Source organism: Ruditapes philippinarum, unplaced genomic scaffold, assembly GCF_026571515.1.
Source record: "Ruditapes philippinarum isolate M1 unplaced genomic scaffold, ASM2657151v2 ctg1495_1_1_1_1, whole genome shotgun sequence".
Lineage (NCBI taxonomy): Eukaryota > Metazoa > Mollusca > Bivalvia > Venerida > Veneridae > Ruditapes > Ruditapes philippinarum.
Genome location: NW_026862737.1, coordinates 56908 through 70321, shown reverse-complemented (window position 1 = coordinate 70321; position 13414 = coordinate 56908). Strand labels below are relative to the sequence as shown.

Genomic DNA, 13414 nt, shown 5'->3' with positions numbered 1-13414 from the left:
GTATTTTTTTGAGGAAAATTCTAAGTTCAAGGGGAGATAAATCTGAAAATATTGGTGCTAGAGTTATGAACCTTGTCACATAAGATGGGGATGATGATAAGGTACATATATTTGAAGTATGAGGTTTATCCCTAAAGAAATAAAGAAGTATCAGTAAAAAAATAGTATTTTTTAAGGAAAATTCTAAGTTCAAGGGGAGATAAATCTGAAAATATTGGTGCTAGAGTTATGAACCTTGTCACATAAGATGTGGTTGATGATAAGGAACATATATTTGAAGTTTGAAGTTGATACCTTAAGAAATGACAAAGTTATAGTGAAAAACATTTTACTGCACCAAAACTTTAATCTAAAATCTGGACGCGGACGCCGACGCCGGGGCGAGTAGGACAGCTCTCCATATACTTCGTATAGTCGAGCTAATAAACTATTAAACCATAACACTAGTACTTTAAAATCAATTAACTTTAATTTATATATATTATTAAATATAACAGTGGAACTTCTTATTTTGAATAGAATTAGTTTATTTAATAATTCAATTATTTCATGTTTCTAGCAAATTGAAACTTTTTATAGCATAATTTCACAGATGTCAATAAGAAACAGTTGCCATTCAATGCTAGGTTAGGGATACATTCACGACCTTGAACTTCTTGGATACTAGTCTTACCTTTTTAAACTGCGTTTTGTTTATGGTCAGTTGTTCGTTAAAGAGAACCCCGTCAAATTAAAATTTAAGGATAATCTTTTCCTTTTTTACATTAAACTCAGTCATTTCAACCATTCCTTTAAGAATTAAAATAACATGAAATAATCATAATTAAAAAGTTACAAGAAAACATTCAAATTTTAACCCGTATTAAAATAATAACAAAAATAATTTTTTTTTATCAAATTTCTACAGAAATTTCAAAATTTTATAATGACTTTTATTTTTGTATTGTTATACCTAAAACATTATTAATGTTTTCCCAAGCAAATTACATTTTCTAAATAAAAGTGTTTTAAAACCATTCTTTCAGCAAGGATATTCACTCGCCGACCTTGAACTTATATATAGTTAAATTCGTTTGTTATGGTATTTCTAACAGTAACCACTGTGAAGGAACTCTAAAATCTAATTATCTTGTATTTTGATATTATATCTAGTCATTCAACCATTTTAGTTACAATTTATAAACTTAAATAAATTTAAATATTATAAGAACACTTAAATTATTAAAAAAACAAGAACAGTTACAATTTCAAATTTGATCTGATTTTTTTTATTCCCATACCTAAAACATGTTAACTGTCAAAACCATCATCATTCTGAAACAAAACCATTATGTTTCAGGCAATTTCAAAATATTCATTGTTTGTTTAATCTGTTTAAATTGGTTTAACACAGCACACATTTATAGTCATAAAGTCAACGTTCCCAAAATTTACTGATGGGGAAATTCTTGTCCCAATATTTAAGAAAGTCACTATTAAAACAACGACGTTTCCTGGGAAGCTAGCTGAAATCTTCCTCACCCTATAAGAAATCCAAATCACCTATGGATCTCGAACCACAGCTTTCAGGGCAAATTTCAAATATGTGTTGACTGAATAACAAACAGTACAGACCATGATTAGATTAGCCAGCTGAACACTGCTGTTTGCACCCTAGGAAAATGTCTATCCCCTATAATACAGTTTTCACTTCAAATTCAATTTACATCAAGTTTTTTCTCCACCTCTAGCAAATACTGCAAGCCTTAGTATTCTCCTTCCTATGAATAACAGCCCTGACACTGTCTTGTCTAATTGTATTCATTTGATGCAGCTTTTTAAGCTATTAGGTAAATAATCCTTACACAGTAAATATCTTTTATCAAATAAATAATCTTTTTATATTTGTTTACAGAAAGCTTTCATAATTGTATGCTTGGATCTTAAAAAATACACTTGTAAAATCATTAGCATACAAAATGTGTAAACTTGCGGAATTACCTTAGGACATCAACTACATACATGTAAATGACTTAATTTCATATTCAAATAAAATGTGAATTATATGAAAATTCCTGAATAAAAAAACAACAACAAACAAGAGGGCCATCATGGCCCTGAGTTGCTCACCAGAAACAACTGCTTTTCAGTGTTGGAAATTATCCAATGTCAATATTTGCCATGACCTGAAGCATTTAAGCTTTAGCTTAAAGGGGGCCAATCAAATTAATATGAGCAAACTTGATAAAAGACTTGTAACCTAAGACTGCTACAAAGTGAACTGATCATCTATCAATTATTTCAGTAGGAAATGACGTTTAAAGGTATTTCTTATTTTAGCTTTAGTGGCCCCTAAAAGGGGCCAATCAAATTAATATTCTGAGCAAACTTGATAAAAGAGTACCTAAGAATGCTACAGACAAAGTTTGGTGATCATCTATCAATTAGTTCTGTAGAAATAGACATTAAAAGGTATTTCTTATTTTAGCTTTAGTGGCCCCTAAAAGGGGCCAATCAAATTAATATGAGCAAACTTGATAAAAGACTACCCAAGAATGCTACAGACAAAGTTTGGTAATCATCCATCAATTAATTCTTAGAAATAGACGTTTAAAGGTATTTTAATTTTTAGCTTTAGCTGCCCCCATAAGGGGCCAATCAAATTAATATAAGCAAACTTTATATAAGACTACCCCAAGAATGCTACAGACAAAATTTTGTGACCATCCATCAATTAGTTCTGTAGAAATAGACGTTTAAAGGTTTTTCCTTTTTTAGTTTTTAAGCGGCCCCTAAAAGGGGCCAATCAAATTAAAATGAGCAAACTTGATATATTTGACTACCCAAGAATGCTAAAGACAAAGTTTGGTGATCTTCCATCGATTAGTTCTGTAGAAGAAGATGATTTAGGTTTTTCTATTTTTAGCCCTAGAGACCCTTAAAAGGGGCCAATCAAATTAATATGAGCAAACTTGATAAAAGAGTACCTAAGAATGCTACAGACAAAGTTTTGTGATCATTCATCAATTAGTTCTGTAGAAATAGACATTTAAAGGTATTTCGATTTTTAACTTTAGCAGCCCCCAAAAGTGGCCAATCAAATTAATATGAGCAAACTTGATAAAAGACTACCTAAGAATGCTACAAAGTTTGGGGATCATCCATCCATTAGTTCTGTAGAAGATGTTTAAAGGTTTTTCTATTTTTAGCTCTGTTGACCTCTTAAAGGGGCCAATTGAAATGACATGAGCAACTTCAATAGTGACGATTGTCACAAGGATGCTACAGACCAAATTTGTAGTAAATCTGCCCAGCAGTTTCAGAGAAGAAGACGATTGTTGAAGCATGACGACAGACGCCGGGCATCTCCCTTTGATACTAATAGCTCACCCTGAACCTTCGGTTCTGGTGAGCTAATAACAAACAATCTCTCATAAATTTACTAAAAACTAAACTATTCAAACTGGTCTATGAAGTAGAAGTGAGTTGAGGACTAATTTCAACTAAAAGAAATTTAAAACAGAATGTTGTATTGCAAAAATGGTCTGTATCAGATATGTAACTTCAACTTCAGTCATTTTTACATGGAGTAGTTCTAAATTTTGACCCAGACATTTCTTTGCTATTATAAGTTACAGTACAGTCCTTTAGCTTTCCAAAAGTCAACATTTTATGTTTTGTCTCCATAAAATGGTCAATAGTTCTTTCAGACAAATAAACAGACTAGAAATTTTTTTTTTACTATATGTGTTTTATATATTTTCCTGTACATTTAAATTTATACATTCAGGGCAATTTCACCTTGTCACCAGGGGCCAAAAAAAGGCAAGGCCCCATTCATGATCCAAAATAGCCTTCCTTTTTTCCCCCAATCTAAAAAAAATCAAACAGCAGTCCAAAATTTCAAAGTGTTTACACTTTTGAGAAAATTTGAACTGTTTTGACTTGATTCTTGAAAGAAATGACAGGTTATATGATGATACACATGCTAAAAAATACTTCAAAGTCATGTGTAACGTAGATGTTCAACTTTTTAAAATTTCTCAAATTTCCCAAAATTTTGAATAATTTTCACCAATTTATGCTAGTTGTCCAAAATAGTTGGAAAAGGCCCTGATAATTTCTAATTCTTGACTAAGACACTAAGTAATTAAGCAGGACATTAGTCCACAATTGTGTTGTTTTTGGTATTAGAGCGATGAAAATGACCTCAAATCTCAGTTCATAACACAAAATAGGCACATTATATAACATTTTTACAGTATAATTTATCACATACAATCAGGACTTGAATAGCTTAATGAAAAAGGTAAAAAAAATCAAACTTAATAGTACTACAGTTTATTTCAAAATACGTATGTTCTAGTTATGAATATTCTTAAAATCAGTTTTGTGTGTATTTTGAATACAATATTGTTTTATAATTAGTTTAAATAAGTTTTTTTTTAAATTTATTTCCTTTTTCAGGGTGTGGGAGATCATGGGAGCATTAGCATAATGTGGATATTGAACATACATTGTATCAAATAATTTCAAAACGCATAAAAACAAGCAGATATTAGGAATAGGTGTGTCCAAAAACTAGTCCAGCTTGAAATTGGTTTCATCGGATATATAAAATTTTTGCAAAGTTTTTTGAATAAGCTACTTATACAGATGTTATACGTACATCTTGTAAATTTTATCCAGAATAGCACTGAAAACCTAGAACATTGAACACAGAAGTGTGAAAATTCTGCTGCTGATCACCTGGCTATAACAGTGTATAAGGATTCTAATTTTAACTGGTATTAACATGGCAATCTCCAGGATTAGACTTTCAGAAGTAAAACCTGTATTTAATTAACACGATGAACCTTATATTATACTCCTGGTTTAGACCCCGATATCTTTTCAAGGATATAGCCATTACCTTTAAGCACATGTAGTGAGATTTAACATATTTGTAAGCTTTCACTGTATAATAAAGTCATGAATGTATGGAATTTCTATGTATCATTAAAATTATTATTGAAATTTTAGATAAAATCTACATAAAATCTTGCATAGCACTCCAATGCAGTACTGACAAAACTTAAAAACAGTTAAAACGGAAGTATAAAACTTTACAAAAGTTTACAAACCTTTTTTAAAAAAAAACAACTTATCAAAAGTTTTTGTTTCTAAGTTTAAATTGCCTGTCATGAAAAGTTAACTGGATAAACTTTATTATGGCATATATAGTTATTACATGCATTTGCGATTCTAATTAAGTGACATTCATTAAAAACAATTAAAACACACCTTTGCTTGTTTATTTACCTGTCAATGTTACCGCAGAATTATAAAACTGGAACCAGCAAGCAATCACTTCCGGGTGACAAAATATTAATCACGGCTTGCAGTCTGACTACAGTACAAAATGAAAATTAGCATTCAGCAAATAAAAGAAAAAGAAACGGATACAGTTCGCTTAAAAAATATATGGTTTTATATGTTGCATTTATTATATTATGAAATTATTATACATCGTTGAGTACAATATTGAATTATATTGTACTCATACACAGCTGCAAAACCTACATAGGTCACAGCTAATACAGGTTTGGCAGGTACATGTATACATATGTATTTATTCTTCATTAAATGTATACTTCAGTAATGGCTTTTTTAATTTTATTTTTGCAACAACATAGATCACAGTTACATAATAAGATATACATATATATAAAATAACAGTTTAACAAATTAAAATATCACTTCATATAAATAATAAATTAAATAAATTAAGTTATGTTAATTACTGAAATCAGATGAGACATTGGATAAAATTATTTAAAAAAAAATCACAGTTCAGATTTAGACTACAACAAGTCAGAATTATAATTAGCACAGGATATTGTTTAAAGTAACTGATAGACATGATATATAAAAACTAAATAGTTTAACCTAGATTAAAAAAAAAATAAAAAAAATAGTAATAATAAAATTTCAATACATTGGTCTTGTTTAAGAGTGCTCTTGGTTACAAGGATAGCCCATTAAGCTGGTGTACTTATTTCAAATTGGGTCCTGTTGACCAAATAGATGGGAACAAGATGAAACCAGAGAGACATTCATTTCTCAGATAAAAATAGAAAATGAAATAGACTACAAATTAATCTTAGAATTTTATTATCACAATAGTTTTGCATTATCACAGAAAAAAGGTGGAAAAAATACTCACTGGATCAATATCTTAACACTTAATTGCTCTATTATCACAGTAGTTTTGCATTATCACAGAAAAAAAGGCACAGGAAAACATAAGATGACTAAAAATATAATAAAGTTTGGCGTACATATATGTCGCCACTCAGTAATATAAAAAATCACTTTGATGTTGCGCAGCCCAAATTGAAGCAAGATGGCTTTTAACAGAAGATTTATATAAAGTTGAATTTGAATTACATTTTACATCATCTGGCAAACTATTCCAATCTTTAATACCATTATAGAAAAAAAGTGCCATTACATGTCTTATTACATTAAAGAATTGAAAAATTAAACTTATTTGATCTACTATTGTAATTGTGTATATCAGACATCCTAACAAAGTTTGTTTTCATATAAGTTGGACACTTATTATAAAAAATCTTATGCATATGATTAAGTCTTAGTTGTTTTACTCTATTTTCAATATTTAACATGTTAACATCTGTTGTGAGTCTCACAACCATTGCAGGTCATTATCCAAGGCCTATAACTTTCTCATGAATTTTGACTGAATCATTGCCCTTATTAAACTTAGCAACCTCAACCTTCATAACTGTTGAAGGTATAATTAAACTTGAAACTTAATATGCATTTGGGATCATAATTCACTTGAAACTTATATCATCAATTCGGGATCATAACCAAAGGCTACTATCCTAATTCCAAATCTCTGACATGGATTTAGACTGAATTATGACCCTTTGTGATTTTTTTTAAAGTTCTGGTTTAAGTTTTGCTTTGCAACATTCATATCTTTTATAAAACTACTAATTGTATTCAATCAAAACTTGTTTCATGCTTTTTGAAAAAACAATTCATGATCATATATCAATACCTATATAACTCTCGTATGAAGTTTGAATGAAATAAAGGCCTTTTGTGAACTTAACAAAATCTTTTGTCAATATCCAAGTCTTTTAACATATATTTTTGTGAATGAAATCTTAATTCCTCTCTGTTAATTTTAACATTATCCAGCTTTTTGTTTTACATTTTGTATACGTTTGCTAAACATTAAAGTTTGTCTTCATATGTTATGTTTATGAAAGTTCAATTTTCTTGGTGTAACAAAGGGTTTTGCAAAAAATGTATCTTCGGTTAAATGTTAAGGCCTCCTTGGAAAAAAGCAAAACAATATACTTTTAAAAGGAAAAAGAGTGATGCCAGCACTATTAAGTGTTTAGAATTGAGTACCGCTCAAGCCGGTGCTAGGGGGCGTGGGGGATGTTGCACTTATTCATTATTCCTCATGTACAGACTCAATCAAACCAAATCTGCAATTTTCAAGTAATTTTTTGTGATTAATGCTTCCGAGGGATCACTTTGTTTCAAGATTTTTATTAATGAATGTATCCCTTTTATCGGCTTTAAGTAAGTAAAGGGAATTGGGCAAACATTGCTGTTGAAATCAGCCTGACATCGGACCGATATGCAATGTTTGCTGGGATAAGGTGGAGCAAAATTAATAAGTCCGAAGAAGACCAAAACCAAATGAGGCCAGTACACACACAGAAAACTTGTATCAAATGAGGTAAATGTATGTTAATGATATCAAATACAAAATGCTGATAAATATTTTTAAATTATGGCATGTTTTAATATCTATAGATAGCATCTACAGATTATTATAAGTCGATGATAAGTTAGAATAACTGCATATGCATGTTTGAAGCAAATGATGAGATGATGACGAAAATATTTCTTAAGGGATGTGAACAAATGTCTTATCATTATCAAATTACATGCATTGCACCAATCCAATCACAGCGAAATCACCTTTGGTTTTCACAAAATCTAGGAACGGAGGGTCCATTGACAACAATGAAAACAAAACGCAATTAGCTCTAAACGTAATAGATATAGATTTTATTGTAACAACTGGAATTTGTCCTATTTTGATTTGTAGTTAACTTGAATGATTCTTCTTAAATGCTATTAAATATCGTGATCTCTCATTTTAATATGTAGTGGGCAGGTATGACAAACTTGTAGTTGCAATCATTTTTGATGAATTTTCAAATGATACATCAAGGAAATAAGTGTTAAGGTGATTTGCAATAGCCTGTCAAATATTATTGAATTGTTGGAAGAATAGATATTGGCACATAATTATTTAGGTTTGACTTCTCTCCCTTTTGTGTAAAGATATAACACATGCTAGTTTCGATTTATCTGAAAATATTCCTAGAGAAATACTTTCATTAATTATTGACTTTATTGCTCCCGTTATATATTAATTGTCTTTACATAATTTTAACGTATTTGGACCAATTCCATCAAGGTTTAAATATATCTGCTTAATTTAAATCAATGTCAAATTGCTTACAAATATGTTTAAGTTTTTGAATTAGATACTCTTTCCAACACAATAAATTGTTAAATTAGCATGTATTCGGGTTCAGGCTAATTTTCATTGGACATTATCATTCATACCATTTTTAAATAATTGTTCAGTAAAATTCTTAAAAAGAACCAGAACGGTAATTTAACGTTTTATGCGAATAAGCAATTGCCTTACTTCTTTTAAAACACAATTTATTGTTAACGACAATGGATAGTGATAAATAACTTTAATTAATTTAATTAGATACACCCACATCATAAATATCGGGAAGGGAAGATATGTACAAATGGTCAATTTTAGAGACGAATCTTTAGTTACTCTAGTAATAGATTTTATTATCAATTTTTGTTGGAGACCAGAATCTTAAACAAAATGCGCTTAAATTTAACTATAATTTTATCAAATGTCTTAGAGAGTGAATAATTAATGTTAATAGTTCCAGTTACATATAACACTAGATAATGCAATCCTGCATAAACCCAAGACTGGTTACTGTTAGCTAGGTGGCCAGTATAAGAAATTTAACAATAAAAAATTAAATTAAATATTAACCTGTCCTTTACAATAACTAAACAGATTGATGTCGCGATTCATTTCTATAAGAAACAGTATCTCCTTTCAAAAGTATAATCATCAATTTTGAGATCCTTATACCTTCTTATTCAATCACATAATTATAACAAAGCAATTTAGTTAAAACACGGTCGTGGTTAATTTTGTAATAATTTGAATCAATATTTTTACCATAATTATGATATAATTTAGATTGTTATTATTACAATAATTGGACTCAAGCTTTAAGCTTAATGGGTAACCTACCAACCGACACACCGGCCAACGTACCCAGCCACCTACCTATCAGAATATTGCCAATTCTTCTCGCGAGTGTTATATGATATAAATGCGCATCTGAGTGTTAGTAGAGGTGAAAGAAAAGTAAAATAGTCCTAAAACCGGATTAAACTCCCATGTAATGTTATTATTACTGACCGTTCCAAGGCGGTACCCCTCTGTGTTCATTTACATGTATGTTTTGTGTATTGTTATATGTTTCAAACGTGTCTGCACGTTTTATGATGTCCTATCTTGTTAAATTGTCGTTAACGGTAAACCAGGGTCTTTCAAATTAAAAGATCCTGTGTAAGCATATTCTTTCCTCTTATCCCGTTTTGTGCCTTACCCCTTATACTCGTTGTCCCTTTGTTTCCTGTACTGGCCCATTTAGTTTTAATTATTTTACTAATTACATATCCCTCCCATCCTTTAACCGCCCTTGTGTTTTCTCAAAATTTTCAGTTCGGGGTATCTGGGTGCCCTACTGGTGTGACTGGAATGTGCCGGGGCTGCGTTCCGTGAACGTTGCCTTGCCTCGTTAATCTTTATTCTCATTTTTTTGACATATGGTTTGAGATTAATTGCAACTAGATATGGTATTTATCTTATAAAACATGACGAGTCTACAGTCCAGCCGGCGATGTTCAAAGGATCGCCAGCCCAGTTCTTCTTGCATGGCTGTGAAAATCCCCTTTTACCCATCGTATTGCACGTCTCTGGACCATCTCAACTTTGTCAATTTATTAGTTTTAGTGAAGGGAGACCAAATACTTGTAGGCTTGTTCTTACACTTTTTCATTTTTTTTCATTTACATTCCGTTTTATAAAGCCAAAGGATCTGTTTGCATTGGAAGTTATTCTAGATACAATATACATGTATATGTGTATTAAATTTAAGGTCAGCATAGAGATCTAGTCCGTACGAAAGATCATTAGTGCCAGATGTGTGTATTTTTATTAGCTCGAAATTTCGAGTTAATTATCTCGAAAATTTGACTAATAAACCCGAAATTTCGACTTACTTACTCGAAATTTCGACTTACTTCCCCAAAATTTCGACTAAGTAACTTGAAATTTCGGCTTAGTTTCATTACTAGAATGGCCAAAAAAGTTGTGAGTTACCCAGAGTTTAGTTCAAGTTATGGTATAGCGACGAGACTATTATGTGGAAATATCATGGCCTGGGGCGACATCGAGGGTTTTTTTTCTACAGAAAATGATCGGAGCCGTAAAGCCGAGAACATTTTCTGTAGGGAAAACCCAAGATGCCTCGCCAGGCCATGATATTTTCACATAACAGTCGAATTCGATATACTATAAGTTATTACTTAATCGCATGATAAACATATATAAAATGTTTGATTAGACATAAAATTTAAACATATATTTTGATTCCCTTAATATATTTATTTTAAAAGAAAATAGAATTTTGAGAATTTTGACAACATCTTTTAAAAATGTTTCAAAAATAATATTGGTATAAAGAAACTTGACAGACTAACTGGCGTATACCCGTATACATGCCACTTAAAACTTAGCTTGCACATGAATATTGCACAGTTTACAATAGTAGGGTTTTGGACTTGTGCGTATCTCCACATGATGGTTGTATGTGTGTTTTAGACCCAAGAAACATCCGGTTAACAAAGTCTTATTATTGCCCCCACCCCCACACACAAAAGAAATCTCAGAAAATGGGAAGGATATGTTCGGTCTGTGTGGACAATTTGATTCTATCAAAATACATAGTTGCTCTGTCAATGTGCAACAGCTACACATGAAAGAAAGTATCTTGAATTCAATCCTTGCTTTCACCGGCAACCAATGTAAGTCCTGCAATGTAATAAGTCGAAATTTCAAGTTATGTAAGTCGGAATTTTGGGTTATGAAGTCGAAATTTCGAGTTAGTAAGTCGAAATTTCAATTAAGTAAGTCGATCGAAACTTCGAGTTAGTAAGTCGAGATTTCGAGATAGTAAGTCGAAATTTCGAGTAAATAAGTCGAAATTTCGAGTTAATAAGTCGAAATTTCAAGTTGATTAGTCGAAATTTCAAGATAAATGACTCGAAATTTCGAGTTAGTAACTCGAAATTTCGTGTTAATTAAAAACACACACTAATTTTAATGGTCTTCCGTAAGCATTTCGCATTACAGTAGACTTACTGTAAACCTAGGATAACATAAAACATACTTTTTAATTTTATAATTATATTTTGTTGCATTTTTGTGTGTTTTGTATGCATGTTGATGTACGTGCTATAAAGCATGTAACAAGCCTATGTGTTTATGTAGGAAGTCGATACTGTATGCCACTAAGGTAAATTAGTTGCACGACGTGTACATAACATTGAGACAGTCTGCGCATGTGTTGTAAACAAACATGGCGGCAAAACAAAACATGAAATAATTTTTTTTTAAAGTTTCAGCGTTTCCGTAACATTAAAGGAATTTTCAATATTGACAGTGCAGCTAGGTTTAAGAATTTTAGTATGGCACAATGTGAGTATTGAAAGAAATCACGAAATTTTGTAAAGTCAGTCATTTTAACAAATAGCAATAAATTCGTGCTAAAACTTGTTCTGACAACATTTTTATTTGTGGTGGGGTAATGAAAAAAGTTGTGACAAACGTTCATAATAATGATATTCGTGAAAAGATAAAACGTATGGAGCATTTTAATTCTCATTATGGGTATTATCTGTTATGGTTGAATAAAATTATACATGTGCTTAAAATTGAAATGTTTTTGTTAGCATTGCAAGCTCTATGGATCTTGCTATTGAAAAGTTTTAGCTGGGCTATCACATATAGAGATCTACACGTTTCAGTCTAGCTAAACACCTTTTTTTCAATGATAGATATAAGGAAGGCAATCACTAATTTATTTATTTGCAATTATCATAGTAAAAAGTAGTTATCACCACATATACAGTGCAGACACTTTGTGAAATGCATTGGACATGACAATAAAAAATACTCTTGGTCCAAAGAAATTTGTAAAGTTTTGGTCAAGATGATCATGTCCAGTAAATTTAAATCCAAGAGAAACCACACTATTTTCCTATTGCAATGTTTTTATAATTGACACATATTAAAATATATATAACCACAGATACATATACAATGGATAGGAAGGTCCGAAAATATACGATTGTCAGACTCAGTCGCGCTTCGGTGATAATAGGGTTTATCCGCTAGTCTTTTCAACTGGCAAAATTCCGCGACATATGAAAAATTATGATAACTTGCTCGAACACAATTCAGCCAATACTGACTTTAACTGTGTGACGTCACAGTTTCTTCTCCATCTATATTTAGCTCCATGATATAACGCATTGTAATCGAACAAAAGCATGTCTGCTTTTAAATTTTCTTTTTCAAGCTTAGCAACTAGTAAGTAAGTACAAATATTGGCCTAAACAAAATTTTCCAAATAATCAAAAAAAAAAAAAAAACACCTCTACACAATTTTGCCTTTACACAGAATTTTAAAATGTTTTCTTTCAGTTAAAACTTACTGTAAAGAATTCAGTATGGTCATTTATTTTCTGATTTCAGTGTGGCAACATCCATATGTAAATGTTTTTAAGCATTTTAATGTATCATCATGGAAGAAGGCAACAAAGGAAGGAGAGGTAACCTCTTCAATGGTATGTTTTATTTTATGGATTATTTTATGCAGCTATTTCTGAATTTATATTTTTTTCTATTTTTGTAATTTGTGTTATATGTCATAATGATAATGTGAACCAAATGGTTACTGAAATAGTAATTTTTGCATCAAAAAGTAAAATAAATAATTGCCTTAGATATGTTAGTTAAATAATGGAACCACATCTAATAGTTAAATATTGGAATCACATCTAATAGTAAAATAATGGAAACACATCTAATTTATCTGTTCCTTATGAAAGAAGGCATTTAAACCATTCCTTTAGGATATCCAACATTATACATGGTTTATAATTTCTTGATGTGAACTCTATTTCTTTTGTCATTGAAATTATGCATCATTACATTTTC

General features: G+C 30.7%; 1 protein-coding gene across 1 annotated transcript in view; it reads left to right on the top strand.

Moving 5' to 3' along the window:
• Positions 1-11752: 11752 nt before the first annotated feature.
• LOC132720039 (WD repeat-containing protein 90-like) overlaps positions 11753-13414 on the top strand; it is a 34335-nt gene continuing 32673 nt past the window's right edge. The window contains exons 1-2 of the mRNA XM_060704025.1: positions 11753-11890; positions 12950-13041. Of these exons, the coding sequence (XP_060560008.1) occupies positions 11881-11890; positions 12950-13041 (102 nt within the window). The 5' untranslated portion in view covers positions 11753-11880. The remainder of the gene's footprint in view (positions 11891-12949; positions 13042-13414) is intronic.